This window comes from Microcaecilia unicolor, chromosome 1 (genome assembly GCF_901765095.1).
Source record: "Microcaecilia unicolor chromosome 1, aMicUni1.1, whole genome shotgun sequence".
Classification (NCBI taxonomy): domain Eukaryota; kingdom Metazoa; phylum Chordata; class Amphibia; order Gymnophiona; family Siphonopidae; genus Microcaecilia; species Microcaecilia unicolor.
The window spans coordinates 342862820-342882940 of NC_044031.1; the positions used below are offsets into that span (position 1 = coordinate 342862820).

Genomic DNA, 20121 nt, shown 5'->3' on the forward strand with positions numbered 1-20121 from the left:
TTGCTGAGCTTGCTGCATTCGTACCGCAATATCTGCCAGCTGTATTTCATTAAGCTGTGTCCTAAGTAAATGTAACTCTCCCGCCTTTTTCATATCTGTCGGGTCAGCTTTGTGCGATCTCTCCATGTCTGCCACGGCAGTCCTAACAGTGGTTTCTCTCTCTGCCCTTTTTCTATTAAGGTGAGATTGCAGCGCTATCAGTTGCCCCTTAGTACCGCTTTTAACCCCTCCCAGAGGCTGGCCGGCTGCACTTCACCCGTGTCATTAAATTTGATATATTCTACAATATATTTTTCTATTTCACTTACATTCTGCGAGTCTAACAGGATCACCTCATTCAGCCTCCAATGGCTCTGTCTTTTGGTCGCATCTCCCACCCTCAGGGCCAACACCACCGGAGAGTGATCTGACCAGGTTCTCGGCTCAATATTCACGTCAATCACTCTGTCCCTTATCGCGCCCTCCCCCAGCCAGCAATCAATCCTAGAGTACGAATTGTATTTGGGCGAATAATATGTATAATCCCTTTCTGATCCATGAATCTCTCTCCATAGGTCTACCAGTCCCCATCTAGCCATCCATCCTTTAAGGGCAAATCTATCTCGTTTAGCATAGGACACCTTTCCTTCTGAGTTATCTACTACAGGATCCATCATAAGGTTTAGATCCCGTCCCACCATACGCTGGCCCTTTGCATATTTTTGTATGACCCCCTCCAATTCCTCCATAAATATTCCCTGTCCCTCATTGGGTGCATATATACATATCAAAGTATAGAATATATTATACAGGGATGCCACCACCAGCACATACCTGCCTACTTTATCCTTTTATGTACACACCAAGGTAGGGAACCGGACAAAGCCACAGGCACCCCCCCCCCCCCCCCGTGTCTTTTTATTATCCAGACTTGAAGCACAGTGTATTATGGGGAAGCACCCATGCCTCATCATATGTTCATGACTCCGCTTTAAATGAGTTTCTTACCACCTTTTAGCCTCCTGGGAAGCTCGGGATGCAAGAAAGTCTGCTAAGCGCAGAAAACAATTTCTTCAGGTGTGGGCCCCATATCTACAAATGCTGAGCCCTAAAGGGCGAAGCCTGCTTATTAACACCTGTTAAGTACTGTAATGTTTTCTTAGAGGCTCCCGAAGATACTCCTAATTAGGCTTGGATCGCTAGGGGAGGGAAGGTAGGGAGGGAAGGTAGGGAGGGTGGGGAGGGAAGGGGGGAGGGGGGGATAGATAGGGAAGGGAGAGAGGGGAGAGGCAAGGGGGAAATAAAGGTATTGGTTGCATTGAAATGTGGGGAGAGGCATTTTCTGTTTATAACATTTTCTGTGCTATAATTTGATCAAATGGAAGACAGAATGTGCGAACATCTGTTAGCAAGCACTGTTAGAGACGATGCCTCTAGAAGTCGGGCTATAAGAAAAAAGGCCCTTTGAGATATTATTTTGGAATGCAAAACGCCTTATGTTTTACGTATTTCTATGTTATGTTGTTGATTATTCTACATGAATAAAAATCTTAATAAACAGATTTAAACATATATGAGTTTCTTGAAGAAACACTACATCTGCTTTTAAGCGCAGCATTTCTCTAAACACCTGTCTTCTTTTCTGGGGTGTATTGAAGCCTCGCACATTCAATGTCACACATGTACATACAGTCATATCATCCTGTTTCCACCCTGTCTACAAGACCACCACCATGTGCTACCCCATCCTCCCTGTCCCCTCCCATCTCCCCTCCCTACCTCCCCACTTATCCAAATATGACATGCCTTTTTACCCATTGATGGCATGTCCACATAGGAGGAAATCACGTCCTTAGGCCAGCAACCTTCATGATATCACCTCTTTGCACCACACGACTGTCTTCACTGTAGATCAACCCCAGCCTCAAACTGTCACTGTTTCGCCTCAGAGGGTTGTTTTCCCATGCTCAGCCCGTGTTCGCTGAAGATGTCATCTGCTTATCAGATAGTTGGCGTTGTAATCAACCCTTTCCCTGAGAGACCCGCTGCCATTTGGGCCTGTCTTTCCGTGGCTGGTTGGCTTTCTGCAAAATCCCACTATCTTCCGCGGAGCCCTCACGCACTAGATACTCTTGCGCTTCTTCAAGCGACACCACTCTGCATTGCTTGCCCTCCTTGTAAAACATTAGAGCAAACGGGTGCTGCCATTTATATCGAATCCCTGCTTCTCTCAGCTGGTTTGTCAAGGGCTTAAGTTCACTACGTCTTTTAAGGGTGGTGGATGACAAATCATGATAAATTTCAATGGGATAGCTGTTCCACTCTATTGACTCAGCTTCCTTCGCTCTCCGCATCACTGCTTCTTTCGTTTTATATTCTTTGATGCATGCCACTATGTCCTTGGACGCATTATTTTTTCAGCCTCCCAGAGCTCTATGTGCCCTCTCAATTTGGATGGACATTGGATCTCGTGGACTGTCCGGCTCCGAGAGTAGCTGGGCCGCTATGCGTTGTACCACCTCCTCACAGTTCCAATAGTCTGGGAGTTCGGGTATGCCACGTATCCAGATATTGGCTCGCCGGCTTCTATTCTCAAGGTCCTCCACTTTATCCAGGAGATACTGAGTGTCCGCTCTCTGCCCCTGCACTCGCTGTTCCAGTGCCTGCATCGCCTCTGCATTTTCTTCCAGGCCCGCCTCCACCTCCACTACGCGGTTGCCCAACTCCGCCATTTCCCCTCGAAGGTCTGCACCTAAGGAGGCTATGTCTTGGCATACCTCTTTCAGATCTTTCAGGTCTGTGCGGATCTCTTGAAACCATGTGCAGAGCTTGGACCAGATTTCTTGCTGTGGTAAGTTCTCCATATCGTCCTCTAGTATAGCTGAAACTTCCTAACCGGCCTTCTGCGCTCCGCTCATGCATGCGCCATTTTCCTCCTGCTGCTGGGCCATCTTCGCTTCTTTGTGTTTGAACGCGAATGCCTGCAAGTCAGCTGTTTTAGCACTTCCAGACGCCATCATCGCCTGCACCCCGCTCTCTCACCGCTTTTTCCCCGGGGTTCGCCTTTCAGTGTGGTGTAAAGCACGCTGTTATTTATTGCTTCGTGGTTGCCGTTTTAGGAGATCTCGTCTCAAGCCGCCATTCGTGCCACTGACGTCACTTCCTCCGGCTGCCCCCATACATATTCTGTGTACAAGAAAGCATAATTGATACCAATCTTTTGGATCCTCATGCTTCTACAGATCGCAGAGATCCTGCTGCTATGTAGATCTGAAAGGAACAACAGGAGGCGTGACGTCTCATCCCTCTTCTCCTCCCAGAACTGCAGTGAAAAACCCACAAGAAGAGCAGTGAATGTGGCAGTGAAGAAAGCATTATCCCTCCTCCCAGATGAGTAAGAGGTGGCTAGAGGAAGTACAGACCATAGCAATGAAGATAGATCTAATCCCTTCTTCCTAAAACTGTAGTGAGAGCCACTTGTAGCAGCAGTGAATATGGCATCAACACTCCAGCCTCACAGTGACCCACTCTTCCTGCTTGCCCTGCAGGACAGCCCACTACTGAAAGATGGTCTACATGTCTGCTTCATCTAGAGACCATTCGTGAGGCTGAAAAGCTTTGCTGAGATTGTTGGTTATATGGTTCTGAACTCCACTGATGTAAACAGCTTCCATCTGGCTGTGAATGGCAGAGATGTAGGAACTCATTCCTCCTTGTTTGCTGAAATATATCATTGTAGTTTGGATAACTGTTTGAATATGTGTTGATGTGCTCTAGAGCAGATGAAGATGGATTCAAAAGGCATAGAAAATTGCTCAGAGCTCCAAATGGTTGATGTGGGGAGCTTATCAGACTTTGACCACCTTTTCTGTGGTTGTGAACACTGCTATGAGTGCCCCATCCTATGTTTGATTTTGTCTGTGGTAAGTGATATTGCAATGACGCAAAGGGAATACCTGATGTGACTGGGGATAGCTTCTAGTGGCAGCCTCGCTAGACTGACCCTGGGGTTCACAGCAGCCATTTTAATATTTTATACTGTACTTCCTGTAGCTCTGCTGATTTAATCATTTCGTAAAGTGTGAAAAAAAGTGCACTGACTTGGGTGCGTGTATACTCAATGCCCAATTCACTATTCCATTGCTGTGTTAGTGTCTCTAACCCACCTAATGGTAGAGTCAGTTTCAAGATCTTGTACCAAGTGGACAGTCTATTCATTGAAGTAGGTAACCGAAGGAGAATAGTGTCTAGATCTCCATACGTCCAAGCTGTGGCATACCTAGCCCTCAATGAAGACCAATAATGTCGTGCCTGCAAATATGGTAACATACGGCGATTTGAAAACCCCCATTTATCCCTGACCTGGGTGAGTCAGGGAAAAGAGTCCCCTCCTCTGACAGCAACTGCCCAATATGTGCACAGCCTGCTCTACTCCAGTTCCTAAATTCTGAACAGCCCATACCCGCTGGAAAGGCACAATTTCCCACAAGAGTCATGAATCGCGAAGCATTGGGAGAACGACCCTGACGTCCCCGCCACCATAACCAGGCCCTGCGCAAAAGTCAGATAAAACCCAACTTAGAGGCAACCCCAGAGGAGGTCCCATGTGGTGTATGCAAAAGATTAATAAACGACATAGGGCTGCTCCACTACGCCACCCATCCTGGAGGGGAAAAACGGCATATCCCCGTTATTCCCTCAGAGTTGAAGCGCAGCAGGGCCACAACATTATATAAGCATAGGTCTGGAAGGCCCAGGCCCCCAAGCTTTTTATCTAAGATTAACTTCTGATACCCTATTCTCACCCCCCTCTGTCTCCAGATGAAAGAGCTAATCAGGGATCTAAAGAGACGTTCATCATTCTGTAACACCCAGATTGTAGAGGGTATAACAGCTTAGGCAAAAGTATCATTTTCACTAATGCTACTCTACCCATCAATGAAAGCGGTAAGTCTCTCCATGTAGCACATAGCTTCCTGATTTTATCTATGGGATCTAGGACGTTGTACTTATAAAATAAGATTGGGTTAGTACTTAGATATATACCCAGATAGCGAATCAGACCTTTAACAGGTGGCATAAGTGACGAGGAAAACCAAGGCTCCTCAGCGCGTCCAGACAAAGGAAGAAGTTCTGATTTGGAACAGTTAACTCTCAGCCCTGATAGCTCTCCAAAGGCCCGCACCAGAGACAATGCCTCCGGCAGGCCTTGTGCAGCATGCGCCAGATACAGCAAGATATCATCTGCAAAGTGGTTGAGCCGCATTTCCCCATTCCCCACCAGTATACCCTGTATGCGGTCACTCCCCCTGATCTTTGAAGCCAAGGGCTCTATAGCTAGTAAGAAGAGAAGTGGAGAAAGGGGACACCCCTGCTGTGTACCTCTCTGCAGAGAAAAACTATCTGTAAGTTTACTATTTACCAACAACTGCGCCTTAGGAGATGTATAAAGAGCAGGAATCCAAGCTACAAAGGTTCCCCTGAAACCAAAACGCTCCAGGACCCAAAAAAGGTACTGCAATGATATGCTATCAAAAGCTTTCTCTATGTCTAAACCCACCATAGCCTCCAGTCCTCCCTTTCTCCTATGTTTTTGAATGGCCAGCAAAGCCCTGAGTAGATTCATAGATGCATATCGCCCGGGCACAAAGCCTTGATCTTCATGCACCAGGGTGGATATCACTGCATTCAAACGTCTGGCCAAAATAGCTACTAATAGTTTAACATCTTGATTTAAGAGCGAAATGGGCCTATATGATCCCACTTGTGCTGGGTCCTTTCCCGGTTTTGGTATAAGCACTATGTGCGCCAAGTTCTGATAGAGACCCAAACCCTCCTCTCCCAACCCATTAAACATTGCTCTTAGGGGTGCCATTGCCAGCTCTGATAAAATGCGATAATATTCCAGGCCGTAGTCATCAGGTCCTGGAGCTTTGGTCAACTTCAAGGCTTTAATGCCCTGGCTAACTTCCTGGTTCGTTATGGGAAAGTTCAGAGCAGACAGTTGCTCCTCCGTAAGGGCGGGTAAATCTAATTGTTGAAAAAAACCATTGCATGCTTCCGTACTAAATTCCCTTGCCTGATAGAGAGAACTATAGAATTTTACAAGATGCTCCCTAATTTGAGTTTCTGTGGTATATTCTTGCTCCTTTTCATTTTTAATAGCAGTAATGACTTGTCTCCTATGGGGGGGGGGGGGGGGGGGGGGGCTCACTAAGTTGGCTTGCTGCCCCATTTAAACACTTTAAAACGCTGAAGGTATATATCCCTCTGTGCTCTTTGATGCAATAATGTGCCTGCTTCCTGGACTGCATCAGTTGTTGCTTAATGATGTCAGTCATATGAAGCACATGCTGCCTACTTAGTTGTTGATATTTCTGTGAAAGACATAGGAGATCCTCCTCTCTCCTTTTCCTCAGGGCAGAAGTATAGGAGATAATATGGCCCCGCATGACTGCCTTAGAAGCTTCCCAATAAGTGCCAGGACCCACCCCCGGTGTGCTACTATGAATTTGGTACTCCAACCATTTTTCTCTTAAATATACCCAAAAAGCCCTGTCATTATACAAACAGGGGGAAACCTTCCACACCCTCTCACCTGGGTCATCGACAAAGGAAATAGCCACCGTAACTACCGAGTGGTCAGAGGATGTAGTATCAATTATACGAGAATCGGCAGCCCGTGGGAACAGGGACCAGGCTAAGAGAAGATAGTCGAGCCTGAAGTAAGCATTGTGGGGGTGAGAGAAAAAAGTATACTCCACATCATGAGGGTGCAAAACCCTCCATATATCCACTACATCTAAACGTGAGGATAAAAAATTAACACCTTTGGCGCCGGACCCGCTATCTCTGATCCTAGGCGGCTTACAATCAATCAATGGATCTGCCAGCAGATTGAAGCCACCCCCCATTATGACTTGGTAGTTAGTGTAGGGCACTATTGCAGCCACTAAATCAGAAAAGAATGTATGAGAATAGATGTTTGGGCCATAAACATTGCATTGTTTATGACCTCAGCGCTCACCAAGGAGGAGCACATACCTACCCTCTTTATCCTGAACAATTTTGTGAGTGTGAAAGGGTAATTGCTTGTGTTTAAAACCCCTCTCTGTCGGCTATTGTATGAAGAACACACCACCTCCTCCACCAATCCTTTCTTTAGTTTTTGGTTCTCTATTGCTTATAAATGGGTTTCCTGTATGTATGCTATATCAGCCCCTTCCTTCTCAGCCAGGATAAAATCTTAGTCCTTTTTACAGGAGATCCTTCTTGCCCTGAATAGCCACTAGACCAAAAGGGACTCTAAGGTATGCCTGGGGGGGGGGGGGGGGGGGGGGGGGGGGGGACAAGAGGAGGGGGGAAGTGAAGGCTGCTAAGGATTGGGGGCAGGACCAGTTTCAGCTGAAAATGAGTGGCAAATTTTGGCTGCATATTTGATTTCAGCTGAAACTGACCCCCTGCAAACCCAGTTTGTGTCGGCCTCTAGAAGATAGATTGGTATTTTATTTATTTTTGCATTTATAGTCCGCTTTCACCCAAAGCGGGCAACAATTACACGTATCTAATATCAATAAAAACAAAAGGCACAGCACAGAACAACACTTTAAGCAACACAAACAACAAAACAGTCCAATAACTCAAGTCACAGTCAATAAAATACATCTCATTCCTCCAGAAAAGCTCTTAAAAAGCAATGCGTCTTCAGGAATTTTTTGAACTGCAGAAGATTATCACACAGTCTAAGATGGCCAGGTACAGTATCCCAAAGTATAGGTCCAGCAACTGAAAAGGCACATGACCTAGTTTCGGCATAACAATATGTCATTGTATCCTTGAGGTCTAGCATACCCAGCTAGTCCCTTTTAATGATGGTAGAATGAAGGAAGAGTATTCATTTTGAAATTTTCCTTGTGGGAAGAAATCTGTTCAGGCCTCTTAAGATCAAGGATGGGAAATAAACTTCCAGTTTTATTTGAGATGAGAAAATACCTGGAGTAGAAACCTAATTTGTTTTTCCTGTGGCAGGACCAGCTCCATCCAGGTGACATGAACTGAAGAAGAGACTTCATCCAAGAGTTGGGAATAGGTGTAGCATAGGTGAGTACAACATAAGGACCAATCTGGAGGTCAGGTGACAAACCTGAGTTGATAGCCTGCATTGATTACATGAAGAACCCAGGAATCTGTAACAGTCTTTTCCCCAGGATGGAAGGAAGAAGTGTAACTGACCTCACCCACCCCTCACCCAGAAAGGGCAGGCTGTATGTTGAAGAGTGGAGCACTGATCTTTTATAATGTCCATAGTGAGCTGGACTTTTATATTTTTATGTCCATCTTGTTAGAAGCAGATTGCACAGTAAGTATTTTGTAACATACAGAACTGTTCATCTTTAAGCAGGCCATGACTAGGAACTGCAACTGTAGCATTTCATGCCTCTAAGTACTTTAGAATGCCAAACATATCTGCCCCTGGTTTCTACTCTTGCTGCAGTGGAAAAGGAACATCTTTTGCCACCCTCTGCACGTTCTTGTGTAAGAGATGTCCCCATAGGGAGATTTGTTTCTTGCTACAGGAGGAAAGGAAGCGGAAGGGGTTCCTGTGGAATATTTCTCTGCCTCCTTAAGAGGTTGGACATGTGACCAAGGGATCAGAACTCTTCTAAATGGGAAAGGCTGGATCCTGGAGAAAAGGGTGGCAAAGAATGTTCTGGCTCCAGTTCTGAGTCTGAACTAAACAGTAAACATGCTATAGGATTCTGAGAGAGTTGTGCATGTCTCTATACCTGAGTAAAGTCTGTTGAATGAGAAGGCATTCTGGTAGGTTCTATGTTTGGCAAGTCCTTGTAGTAACTTTTTACAAATTCATCAAACATCTTCTGTAGAAATGAATGTGGCTACTCCAAACGTGGTGGCAAAACAGATAGTGAGAATTCATCCTCTGTGACTAAAACTATAGTAGATGAGATAAGCTGTCGTACAGAGTTATGCTGATGCATTATGTGCTGGAACTGCTACACAGAGTAAAAGTCCAGTCTTTGGCATTTGGAATGAGGCAATACAGTACTGACATGCTTTCATTTTTCTACTGCTATGGAAGGTGTTGAGGATACCATTTTCCTTTCATGAGAAAGCATCTATGCTATAGGCCTAGAACTTCTGAGGAAGCATATGCCAGTTTTAAACTTGCCTGGAGATCCTCACTTTTCAAATCACTGTACCAGGAAGATGGGGCATACTCCATGGAAGATTCTTAACTCATTTGTAGAGGTAACTGAAGTAATCTTTTTTCAGCTTCAAAGTGGCTGCAGAGGTAATGGAGATAATCCTTTCAGGCTCAGGAGACATACAAGCACAATGCTTGCCAATGCCTTGGTCCTAATCTGCACCCTAGTCTGGATTTCTCCACCACATTTTGGGCAAGGTCTCGTACCTTGACTTTGGTGGCATACTGAAAAGGGATAAAGAACAATGAATTAAAAGAAAAAAAAAGAATTTTGAAAAAAACACCTGAAGGGGTCTTTTCCAGGGGGTGTGGCAAGATGGCAGCATGAATCTTTGCTGGTTGAGTAGTGGTGTTTGTTTGCTGCACTAGTTTTGCCTTTAGCCGTTATGCCACATACCAAGAGGAAGAGGGTTGTTAAGGTGGCTCCCCCGGCCACCAGAACCTCCTCACCAGTGCAACAAATGCTCAGCCTTTTGCAGTGAAGACTCCCATCGATGTCGGAGAGGTGTTTCTGGCTGTGCATGGAGGAGAGCTCTCTGCTTTTAGACTTGAAGTATCTCTCTCCCCTCCAATGCTCAAACCAGCACTGTGAAGGGGTGAACAAACGTGGATAAAGGTGAGCCGGTTGATATTGTGTATCTGGATTTTCAAAAGGCGTTTGAAAAAGTACCTCATGAAAGACTCCAGAAGAAATTGGAGAGCCATGGGATTGGAAGTAGTGTCCCTTTGTGGATTAAAAACTGGTTAAAAGATAGAAAACAGAGAGTAGGGTTAAATGGTCAGTATTCTCAATGGAGAAGGGTAGATAGTGGGGTTCCCCAGGGGTCTGTGCTGGGACCGCTGCTTTTTAACATATTTATAAGTGATCTAGAGATGGGAGTAACTAGTGAGGTAATTAAATTTGCTGACAACACAAAGTTATTAAAAGTTGTTAAATCGAAAGAGGACTGTGAAAAATTACAAGAGGATCTTACGAGACTGGGCGTCTAAATGGCAGATGACGTTTAATGTGAGCAAATGCAAAGTGATGCATGTGGGAACGAGGAACCCGAATTATAGCTATGTAATGCAAGGTTCCACGTTAGGAGTCACAGACCAAGAAAAGGATCTAGATGTCATCGTTGATGATATATTGAAACCCTCTGGTCAGTATGCTGCAGCAGCTAAGAAAGCAAATAGAATGTTAGATATTAGTAGGAAAGGAATAGAAAACAAAAATGAGGACATTATAATGTCTTTGTATCACTCAATGATGCGACCGCACCTGGAATATTTTGTTCAATTCTGGTCACCGCATCTCAAAAAAGATATAGTGGAATTAGAAAAGGTATAAAGAGACCTGAATGGGGGTGGGGGTCACGTGATGCCTGTTACCTGAACAGCAGCAAGGGAGAGCGGCTCCTCGAATAACCTGTCAAAATCAGCTAAATATCTCAGATTTTCTTCAGTACAAGAGCCCTTGGACTAACTAGAGCTTGCATCTTGCTGTCGGGCCTCTGGTCTAATCCTAGTCAGGCCAGGAATGATCCCCAGTCGCTCTTGCCCATGTCAACTCTACTCTCAAAATGTCTGTTATGACCTCTTGTAGCAGTCTCGTGAGATCGCCACTAGAGGTCATGGCAGCTATTTTGAGAGCATAGCCAACATGGGCAGGAAGACTGGGATCACTCCTGCCCTGACAACACCCCTAGTCCACCAGGGATTGTAAGATAGGCCCAAGGGGGGCACCTACAGGGGGGGGGGGAGGCAACTCACAGGACAAAGCACAACTTTTCTGACGAAAACACACACTCAGTTTCGACTGAAACCGAAACCATGGCCGTAACGTTTTGGCCAAACCTGGGCAGAAAAAGGTTGGGCCTGTTTTGGCACTGTAACTGAAATTCGGTTGAAATTTGGTTGGCCTCTAATGGAAACAGACAAATACTGGCAACTGCCTTATGTGCACCTCCTGTCATCACTGTCGATCATTTGGTTCTCTGTCCCCATCTGTTGTTAGGGTGATAAACTTGCTTATTGCTAGACCAGGCCATAAGTGTGGATAATGTGGGGTTTTTTCATCCCCTCAATTATGGTGACTGACAGTTAAAACATGAGAATATGTCATCATTCAACAAAGGAATGCATAAAGGAAAAAAGAGACAAGTGGTGCAGGAGAATATGACAAGAGGCAAAATGTATGAAATCCCTCAATTCTGATGGGTCCACTTCTAAGGACTTTCTAACAATTTGTTGCCTATTGGGAAGCCAAATGTCACTGACAACTGAAGACCACAATCTCCTGCCACACAGACAACTGCACACTTGTGAGAACATTAATAACATTTGGTCAATTTCAGCCTCAATCAGCATTTGAAATGTCCTTCTAGACTAACCCTCTAGTTCTTAAACTGTAATTTTAGCTTTCATGACAATGGCCATGGATGAAAAATATATTAAAAACTTGGTTACTAAGGGACAGTGTTAGTTCATTATAATAATTCATTCTCTCCCAAAGATGAAAAAATTATACAAAAGTAGTCGACAAAATGTCTAGCTATACATATTGGGGCAAAATAACTCTCTGAAAATTAAACGGAATGGGGTGAAATTTAAACTATGAGGAGAAAAGACAAAGTTTGAAAATAGGCCAGATCAGACTGGGGTTTTCAGAAAAAGCAACCCCCCCCCACCCCCCAAAAAAAGGCTCAATGCATTACGATGGGAGAAGCAATTCCAGTTTTTACAGCATGTTCAGTGAAGCATAGCAGTTATGGAATTGCTTCTTTCAAACTGTCTCTCAACTGCGGCCACCCCTGTAATCCATCCCCAAACCCTCCACACACAATTTTCGCAACCTCACAAATTACTCCATATGCATATACAGTAGGTTTGGAAAGAATTCCATGAGACATGATCCACATGCTTTCTCCACTTCTTAATTTTATTTTGCTTTCTTTGCTCTTTCCTTTGCCCTCCTCCCTTAACATCTCCTCTTCTGTGTTGTCTGATAACAGAGTGCACTTGAAGCAACTCTAAGCCTTGGTCTGTCCACAATGGTGGAACCTGTTGGTTCTGGGCTTTTGGTGGCAGCAACTCCAGCCGCCACAGTCACCATTAGTGATTTTTCCATTCCGGAAGATGATCAGAGATACTATTCACACTGCCTTTGCTAACTGCTCATCAATGATGAGATAAACAGCTGACAAAGCCACCAATATAAAAAGAAGTTGGTAAAATGTATTTCATCACACCTAAAATTCTTTAATATACTTTTCTCTAATTTATTTGTGATTTTATTTTTCTTGCTTGGTTCAGAGAAAGTACAGTACCCTAGTTCTTTTTTTTCTGAAGCTGGATGCCTCTTTGTTCTTCTGTCATAACTAGAAAAAACAAAGAAATGTATAGATGGCCATATTTTAAAACTAGATCCTCCAAAACGTATCCTTAAGAACTTTGAGACACATGAAAAAACATGTTGGTTTATTTAACAGGAGCAGATGATCATTACAACATTAAGAAATTGCATGAGCAGGAAACAATGCTCCTCAGTGTTCATGAGGGGGAGTACAGGAATATTCATACTCTGCTACTTACAGAAGAAATGAAGTTGGAGGCCGTTGTGGTCACAGTTGCCACAGCAGAGGAGGAGGAACACCGAAGTGCTTTTGCGAAAAAAGTCCACATGACAGCATTACAAGCAAACACCAGTGCCCCACATCCTAGTCGCAGCAGCACATGAAACTGGAACAGAAAAAATAAAAAGATATACAGAAAAGTAGTAGAGAATTTTATTTTTTAAAAAGACATTCTCCGAGTTTGCCAACAGCTGTGCTAGATAACCCTCTTATGAGCTGACAAATACCTCGTGCATCAGCAGACTATCAGGGCCCTAAAAATCTCACATCTGTAAAGCTTCACAGTCCTCTGGTCCAAACTTTTATAATGCTATAGATTTATAACTAGATTCCTTTAAAACAGATTAGTTATTAAATAATAAGTTCAAGTTGCTCAGTGCAAATGCTAGGTCAAGGACATGTTGCCACAGGGTCAGCAACCAATACTCAGTGGTATATAAGAATATGACTGCAAATGTTATTTGCATGTCCTTTAATGTTTTTTAAACAATATTTTTTATACTGGGCATCTGCAATAAAAATAAAATAACAAAATCTCAACACATAATATTTAGGGTCCTGTTTACTAAGGTGTGCTAGTGTTTTTAGCATGCGCTAAAAATAAGAGTTTGCTAACACTAGAGACACACATAGGAATATATGGGCGCCTCTAGTATTAGCGTGTGCTAATTTTTAGTGTGCACTAATAATGCTAGCGCGCCTACAGCATGGCTTAGTAATCAGGACCCTTATTATTATTGTTATTTATTGTGTAGCTAAAACTATGATAAAAATTATTAAACACGTAACACCAAAAAAACTGAAAAATAATATCACTAAGAATAAAACAAATCTTATTCAGGGAATGCTTCCTTAGGGCCATGTTCACTAAGCCGCATTATAGGTGAGTTAGCATCTTTAACGCACATTAACTATGTACAAACGTTTATTTGTTACATTTGTATCCCACATTTTCCCACCTGTGTACGCACCTACAATATTCCTATAGGCGCCTACACAATTAACACGTGCACTAATTGTAGGAATGTTAAAAACACTAACGCTCCTTAGTAAACAGGGCCCTTAAATAGGAAAGTTTTTATATTCCATTTTAAATCTTTCAGATCAATGCATGTCCTTAATTCTAAGTGTAAACTGTTCCAAAGGCAAGGACTGGACAAAGACCAGGCACATTGCACTGAAGGAATGGAAACAAAAAACAAATCTTGAAATTGCAAAGACTGGAACATCATCTTTTCAGGGAAATTACAAAAAGGAATTGTACAGCCATGCTGCAAATGTTTGAGCATCAAAAGTAAAACCTTAATTTTAATTTGTGCTGTTCTTTTGCACATGCTGTACAAGCAAATAAAATATAGATGTCACTGATCACAACTCTATGTCATCTTGGAAATCCTCATTTTCCTCAAATACCAGATGGAGATTTGCCCCCATTTCCTTTTTCAAATACAGCTTCAGCCAGAACGTCATCATTTTACTAACAAAACATTTTTCGTTAAAAGCTTCACTTACTCGGTGCTTGCTTACACCCAATATGTAGTTTTAAGCAATATTTCACAATACTGAAATTGGTTTTTGGTTCCCTAGTCTGATTCCTCTACACCCTCTTACAGATTCCCACCCAACTGCAGCTTTAGGGTAAGAAATAATGCTCAAATCACCCAAAACACACTTTTATGCAATTCTGATATGTCCATATTCACATGCAGAAAAATGATTGGTTTGGATTGCACAAACATAAAACTACCAATTTTAAATAGTTACCCCTCCACAACTGACCAACTCCCGGGGAGGGGGGGGAATAAGGTCCCTCTGCAAACACTTTATAACACATATCTGCGCAATCCAAACACAACCCTGGACAAGATATCCACACTTAGAGAAGTGATTCGATAAAATGTGAGACAAAGATCTTCAACATCCTCTTTTCCCTTCTTCTATCATATTATCATACCATATTATATCATTATCCTGCTTATAATCGAACGAGAAAAATGCCCAAGTTCCGACCTAAATCGGGAGATGGACGTTTATCTCACAAAAACGAATAACGCGGTATAATCGAAAGCTGAACTTGGACGTTTTCAACTGCACTCCATCGCGGAAGCGTACAAAGTTGACGGGGGCGTGTCGGAGGCGTGGTGAAGGCGGGACTGGGGCATGGTTATCACCCGAACAGAGATGGGCGCCTTTCGCCGATAATGGAAAAAAAGTATGCGTTTGTAGCTAGAATTTAGGGCACTTTTCCTGGACCCTGTTTTTTCACGAATAAGGCCCCAAAAAGTGCCCTAAATGACCAGATTACCACCAGAGGGAATCGGGGATGACCTCCCCTGACTCCCCCAGTGGTCACTAACCCCCTCCCACCAAAAAAATGATGTTTCACAACTTTTTATTTTCACCCTCAAATGTCATACCCACCTCCCTGGCAGCAGTATGCAGGTCCCTGGAGCAGTTGTTAGGGGGTGAAAGTGGACTTCAGGCAGGTGGACCCAGGCCCATCCCCCCCTACCTGTTACAATTGTGCTGCTTAATGCTTAGTCATCCAACCCCCCCAAACCCACTGTACCCACATGTTAGTGCCCCCCTTCACCCCTTAGGGCTATAGTAATGGTGTAGACTTGTGGGCAGTAGGTTTTGAGGGGGATTTGGGGGGCTCAACACACAAGGGAAGGGTGCTATGCACCTGGGAGCTCTTTTACCTTTTTTTTTGTTTTTGTAAAAGTGCCCCCTAGGGTGCCCGGTTGGTGTCCTGGCATGTGAGGGGGACCAGTGCACTACGAATCCTGGCCCCTCCCACAAACAAATGCCTTGGATTTATTCGTTTTTGAGCTGGGCACTTTCATTTTCCATTATCGCTGAAAAACAAAAATGCCCAGCTCACATATTGTCGAATAAAACATGGACGTCTATTTTTTTTCGAAAATACGGTTCGGTCCGCCCCTTCACGGACCCGTTCTCGGAGATAAACGCCCATGGAGATAGACGTTTTTGTTCGATTTTGCCCCTCTATATCTCCTTCTTATATAATCTTCTTTGTATCAGACTGTCAAGTAAAAGTGTAACACAAAACAACCTGTAAGCACTGTCTAGTCTGTACATTTTAATGTTTTTGCCTGCTTCTCAAAATGATGCTTGTCATGAAATAAAATAACTTGTCCAAGATTAAAAGGTGAGAAAAGGGATTTGAATAAAGATTTCACTTGTTCCCAGACCATTGCTCTAACCCAGAGGTTTTCAACCCAGTCCTCAGGATACACCCAGCCAGTTAGGTTTTCAGGATATGCACAATAAATATGTAGGAGATATTTGCATACAGTAGAGACAGTGCACGCCCCTACATAATGCACTAATCAGCACTATGAACCCGACTTTCAAAAATATGGACTCTGGCTAACATTATTGTCATGCAAAGGCCTGATGCCTGGATAGACCTCAGACTTGTGTGCAGTGAAAAGGACATAGCTAAATAGTGGCAAGGCTGTAAGAGTGCAAAAACAACTTTGTTTACAAAAACTGATTTCATGGTCAGGACAACTCTGCTCCTGGCACGTGTTGGTTGTCTAAATCACAACATAGGTTTGGTGATTTCCACTTGTTCTAGACTGTGAGGCTTGCTTCACCCATGAAAACGTTATGAGAAGCCTCTGTAAACCATGAAGTTATCTGGTGATCATCTGAAGCAGTTGTCGTGAGAGCTGCTGTCAGTGAAACAGATGATAAACCTGATCTGAGCTGGCCACATCATGAAGATGACATCTAAAGTTCATCAAAAACATGGCCCTGCAGTCTGCTGTCTCCCACCTGCCTGTTTCACCTGCTAGAGAGAGAGAGAGAGAGAGAAAAAAAAAAAGAGAGAACCTGACGGCCTGTCTCCCTGCACCAGCCTGCTGTCTGACCATTTCTGCTGAAGCTCCTGTGTCCTCCCAAGAGATGCAACAGTTCCATGACCGCTTTTACCTATGGTGTTTGTGAGGGCGGAAAGCCCTGCATCAGTCAGGTCGTAACTGTTTTTTTTTTTTTTAAGGGAATGGGACTTGATATACCACCTTTCTGTGGTTTTTGCACTACATTCAAAGCGGTTTACATATTATATACAGGTACTTAGTACCTGGGGCAATGGAGGGTTAAGTGACTTGCCCAGAGTCACAAGGAGCTGCATTTTCCTATAGTGCCTAGGAGTTAGGGTCCTAATCAGGACTAGAGTATAAAGTGCATGTTGTCTTTACCTTGCCTCGACAGGCAAGCAATACTCATTGCTTTACCATCATTTTGGGTAATTTATTATAAGTTCATTGTTTCTGATTTACACTTTCGTCTGCTGCCAAGAATAATAAATTAGCTATTATATTTTCATATCATCTGAGCCTTGTCTGTCTTTATCAGTATTTTTGGACTATAAGAATTTGGGACTATACTTAGTGGGATGTCTCATTATACCTAATCTAAACACCAGAGTGCCACATTTCATATTGTTTTTCCATCTTTTGTACTATGAGTATTCATCCCCTAATTGCCTGCCTCCACCTGAGGTTAGGTAACTGTAGAAATTGCCCTACAATCCTAAAATCCTGACTGTCTGGGTGTGTCCTGAGGACTGCGTTAAGAACTACCATTAGTTTCCTCCTTCATGTTACAATGCTGCCCAGCATATCAGCTGGAGAGGCAGACAACGAAAATGACTCCCGAACAGCCCCAATCAGAGTGTGTATACACAGCTGAGCATCTGCGGAGTCCAGAGGGAAAACATGCAGGGAAGAGGAGAAACAAAGGTAAACAAGGCCCCCATAATCTCACACACGCACACAAATAAAAATCCCCAAATCCCAAACACACACACAAGCCTCACAAAAAAAGCTGACATCATCGAACCTGACTGGGGGACAGAAATACTGCAAACAAAGCAAAGAAACCCCCTTGAAACTACTACATAATCACAATATGAATCATGGGGATTACTAGCTGCCATGCTGAAAGATTGGAACAAAATTCCCGTACAAATCACTGACAGACGACGATCTCAAAAATGAGAAGAGCCTAATCACACCCACCACAACAAAACAGAGACCAAACCAGCAACCAACACCAAACTAAATCAGAATAACCAACACGACCACAACTCCAAAACTGACAAACCACACAGACAACTACAAACGATTAAACACACCAACACCAAATACGACAAATACACCCCAATACCAACAGGATACATAAACGCAAGATTGGCAGTAAACAAGACAACATCACTCAGAGACTGGCTAGAAACTGAACAACTAGGACTACTACTCATAACGGAAACATGTCTACACCTCGAAGACGACCCAGAACTAAAAGACCTCAGCCCAATGGGATACAAAACAATACACATTAACAGATCCAAAAAGAAGGGAGGCGGAGCTGCAATAATATATAAATCTTGCTTTAAGGCAGAGCCTATCACTAAAAACATAACCCCAGCTATTGAAATACTGGCATGCAAAATCACTGACAAAATCAAATACGCATCATACTATTCTATCGCCCCCCCAGGAAGCTGGGCAAATGTTCAAGGAGACTTCATATCGAACATATGCACAAACCAACCAAATATCCTACTGATAGAAGACATCAACCTGCAGCTTGATAAACAAAATGACACCAACACAAAAACTCTAATGAACTTCACAAACCAATGGAATTTCAATACAACTCAAGACACCTCAACCCACACAAAAGGCCACACATTAGACATACTAGCGCATAGATTCACAACAAACAACAACCACTAAAGAAAGCCAAAGCAAACTATTAGAGCACATATGTCAAACCAGAACAAAACAACACGAAAAAATATTCAAAATTATGTATAACATAATAAATACCCAACATGTACTAGCAGCAACAGAACCACCCACAGCAGATGAGCTCGCACAATACTTTGAACAAAAAATAAAGACAAGATCAGACCTAAAAAACCCACAAACATCCATATTAGACTTCTTACAAGATTGTGAAACAAATGACACCCACACTGCGGCAGACAGGATCTGGTCCTCCTTCAAAATACCCAGCTTCAAAACAGGGAAGACACTGATGACAAAATAGGCAGATACACACTGCATGCTGGACAATTGCCCAAACTATATGATGAAAGACCCACCGGAATGATTCAGCAAATGCTTCACCAATCACATTGCATACATGTTTTCAAAAGGTCAATTCCCAACAAAGGTAACATTGTTCTCACACCAATCCCCTAAAACACAACATACAAGATCAACAATACCACAAACTAGACCGCTGGCTTCAATACCACTAATGACCAAAACAATGGAGGGACTAGTAGCACAGCAACTAACGAAACACCTAACACAATTCTCAATACTTCACAACTCCCAATCAGGTTTCAGACCACAAGAGGAGTGGCCTAGTGGTTAGGGTGGTGGACTTTGGTCCTGGGGAACTGAGGAACTGAGTTCGATTCCCACTTCAGGCACAGGCAGCTCCTTGTGACTCTGGGCAAGTCACTTAACCCTCCATTGCCCCATGTAAGCCGCATTGAACCTGCCATGAGTGGGAAAGCGCGGGGTACAAAGTAACAAAAAAAAAAAAACAAAAACAAAAAAAAAACCACAGCACCGACACAGTTGTAATCACCCTGATAAGGAAGTTCAGAAACCTAATATGCCAAGGACAGAACATACTACTATTACAATTTGACATGTCAAGCATGCTCGACCTAGTAGACCACACAAAACTATAGGAATATGTGGAGCTGTGGCAGGATGGTTCAACGGATTCCTAAGAACCAGATCCTACATTGTAAAGATGTTGAACCAGATATCAGCTTCTTGGAACCCGGAATGTGGGATTCCACAGGGATCCCCAATATCACCAATATTGTTTAATGTAATGATGGCACCACTTGGCAAAAAAACTGGAGATAATGGGCCTCAATCCTTTCATCTATGCAGACAATGTCATCATCTACATACCATTCAAAAACAGCATCACAGAAATACTGGACAAAGTGAAAACAGGCAACCTATTTGAGGCCTATAAAGATCATAAAACTAATACCTTTAAACAAATTCAGTTTAATTTGAAATATTCAGGTTTTCGTTTATTTATTTTTTTTTTAAATAAACGTTTTGGGGCCATCATACCAGAGGCTTAATTTTCCTTATAGATACAGCCATGTTGCACTGCCTTCTGTGAGCATAATCATCAGAGTTTTGTTTCTCTTTTGTTGTGGGACTATCTAGAAAGTCTTTTACCAAAGATCAATTCAAAATTTTTTTAATGTAATAGAAGATTTAC

At 43.2% G+C, this 20121-nt stretch overlaps 1 protein-coding gene across 2 annotated transcripts in view; it reads right to left on the minus strand.

Annotated features, from left to right (window-relative positions):
• The window catches only part of TMEM42 (transmembrane protein 42), an 84763-nt gene that overhangs the window by 29720 nt on the left and 34922 nt on the right, over positions 1–20121 (minus strand). For both annotated transcript variants that reach the window (XM_030190060.1, XM_030190061.1), the window contains exon 2: positions 12782–12928. In XM_030190060.1, the coding sequence (XP_030045920.1) occupies positions 12782–12928 (147 nt within the window). The remainder of the gene's footprint in view (positions 1–12781; positions 12929–20121) is intronic.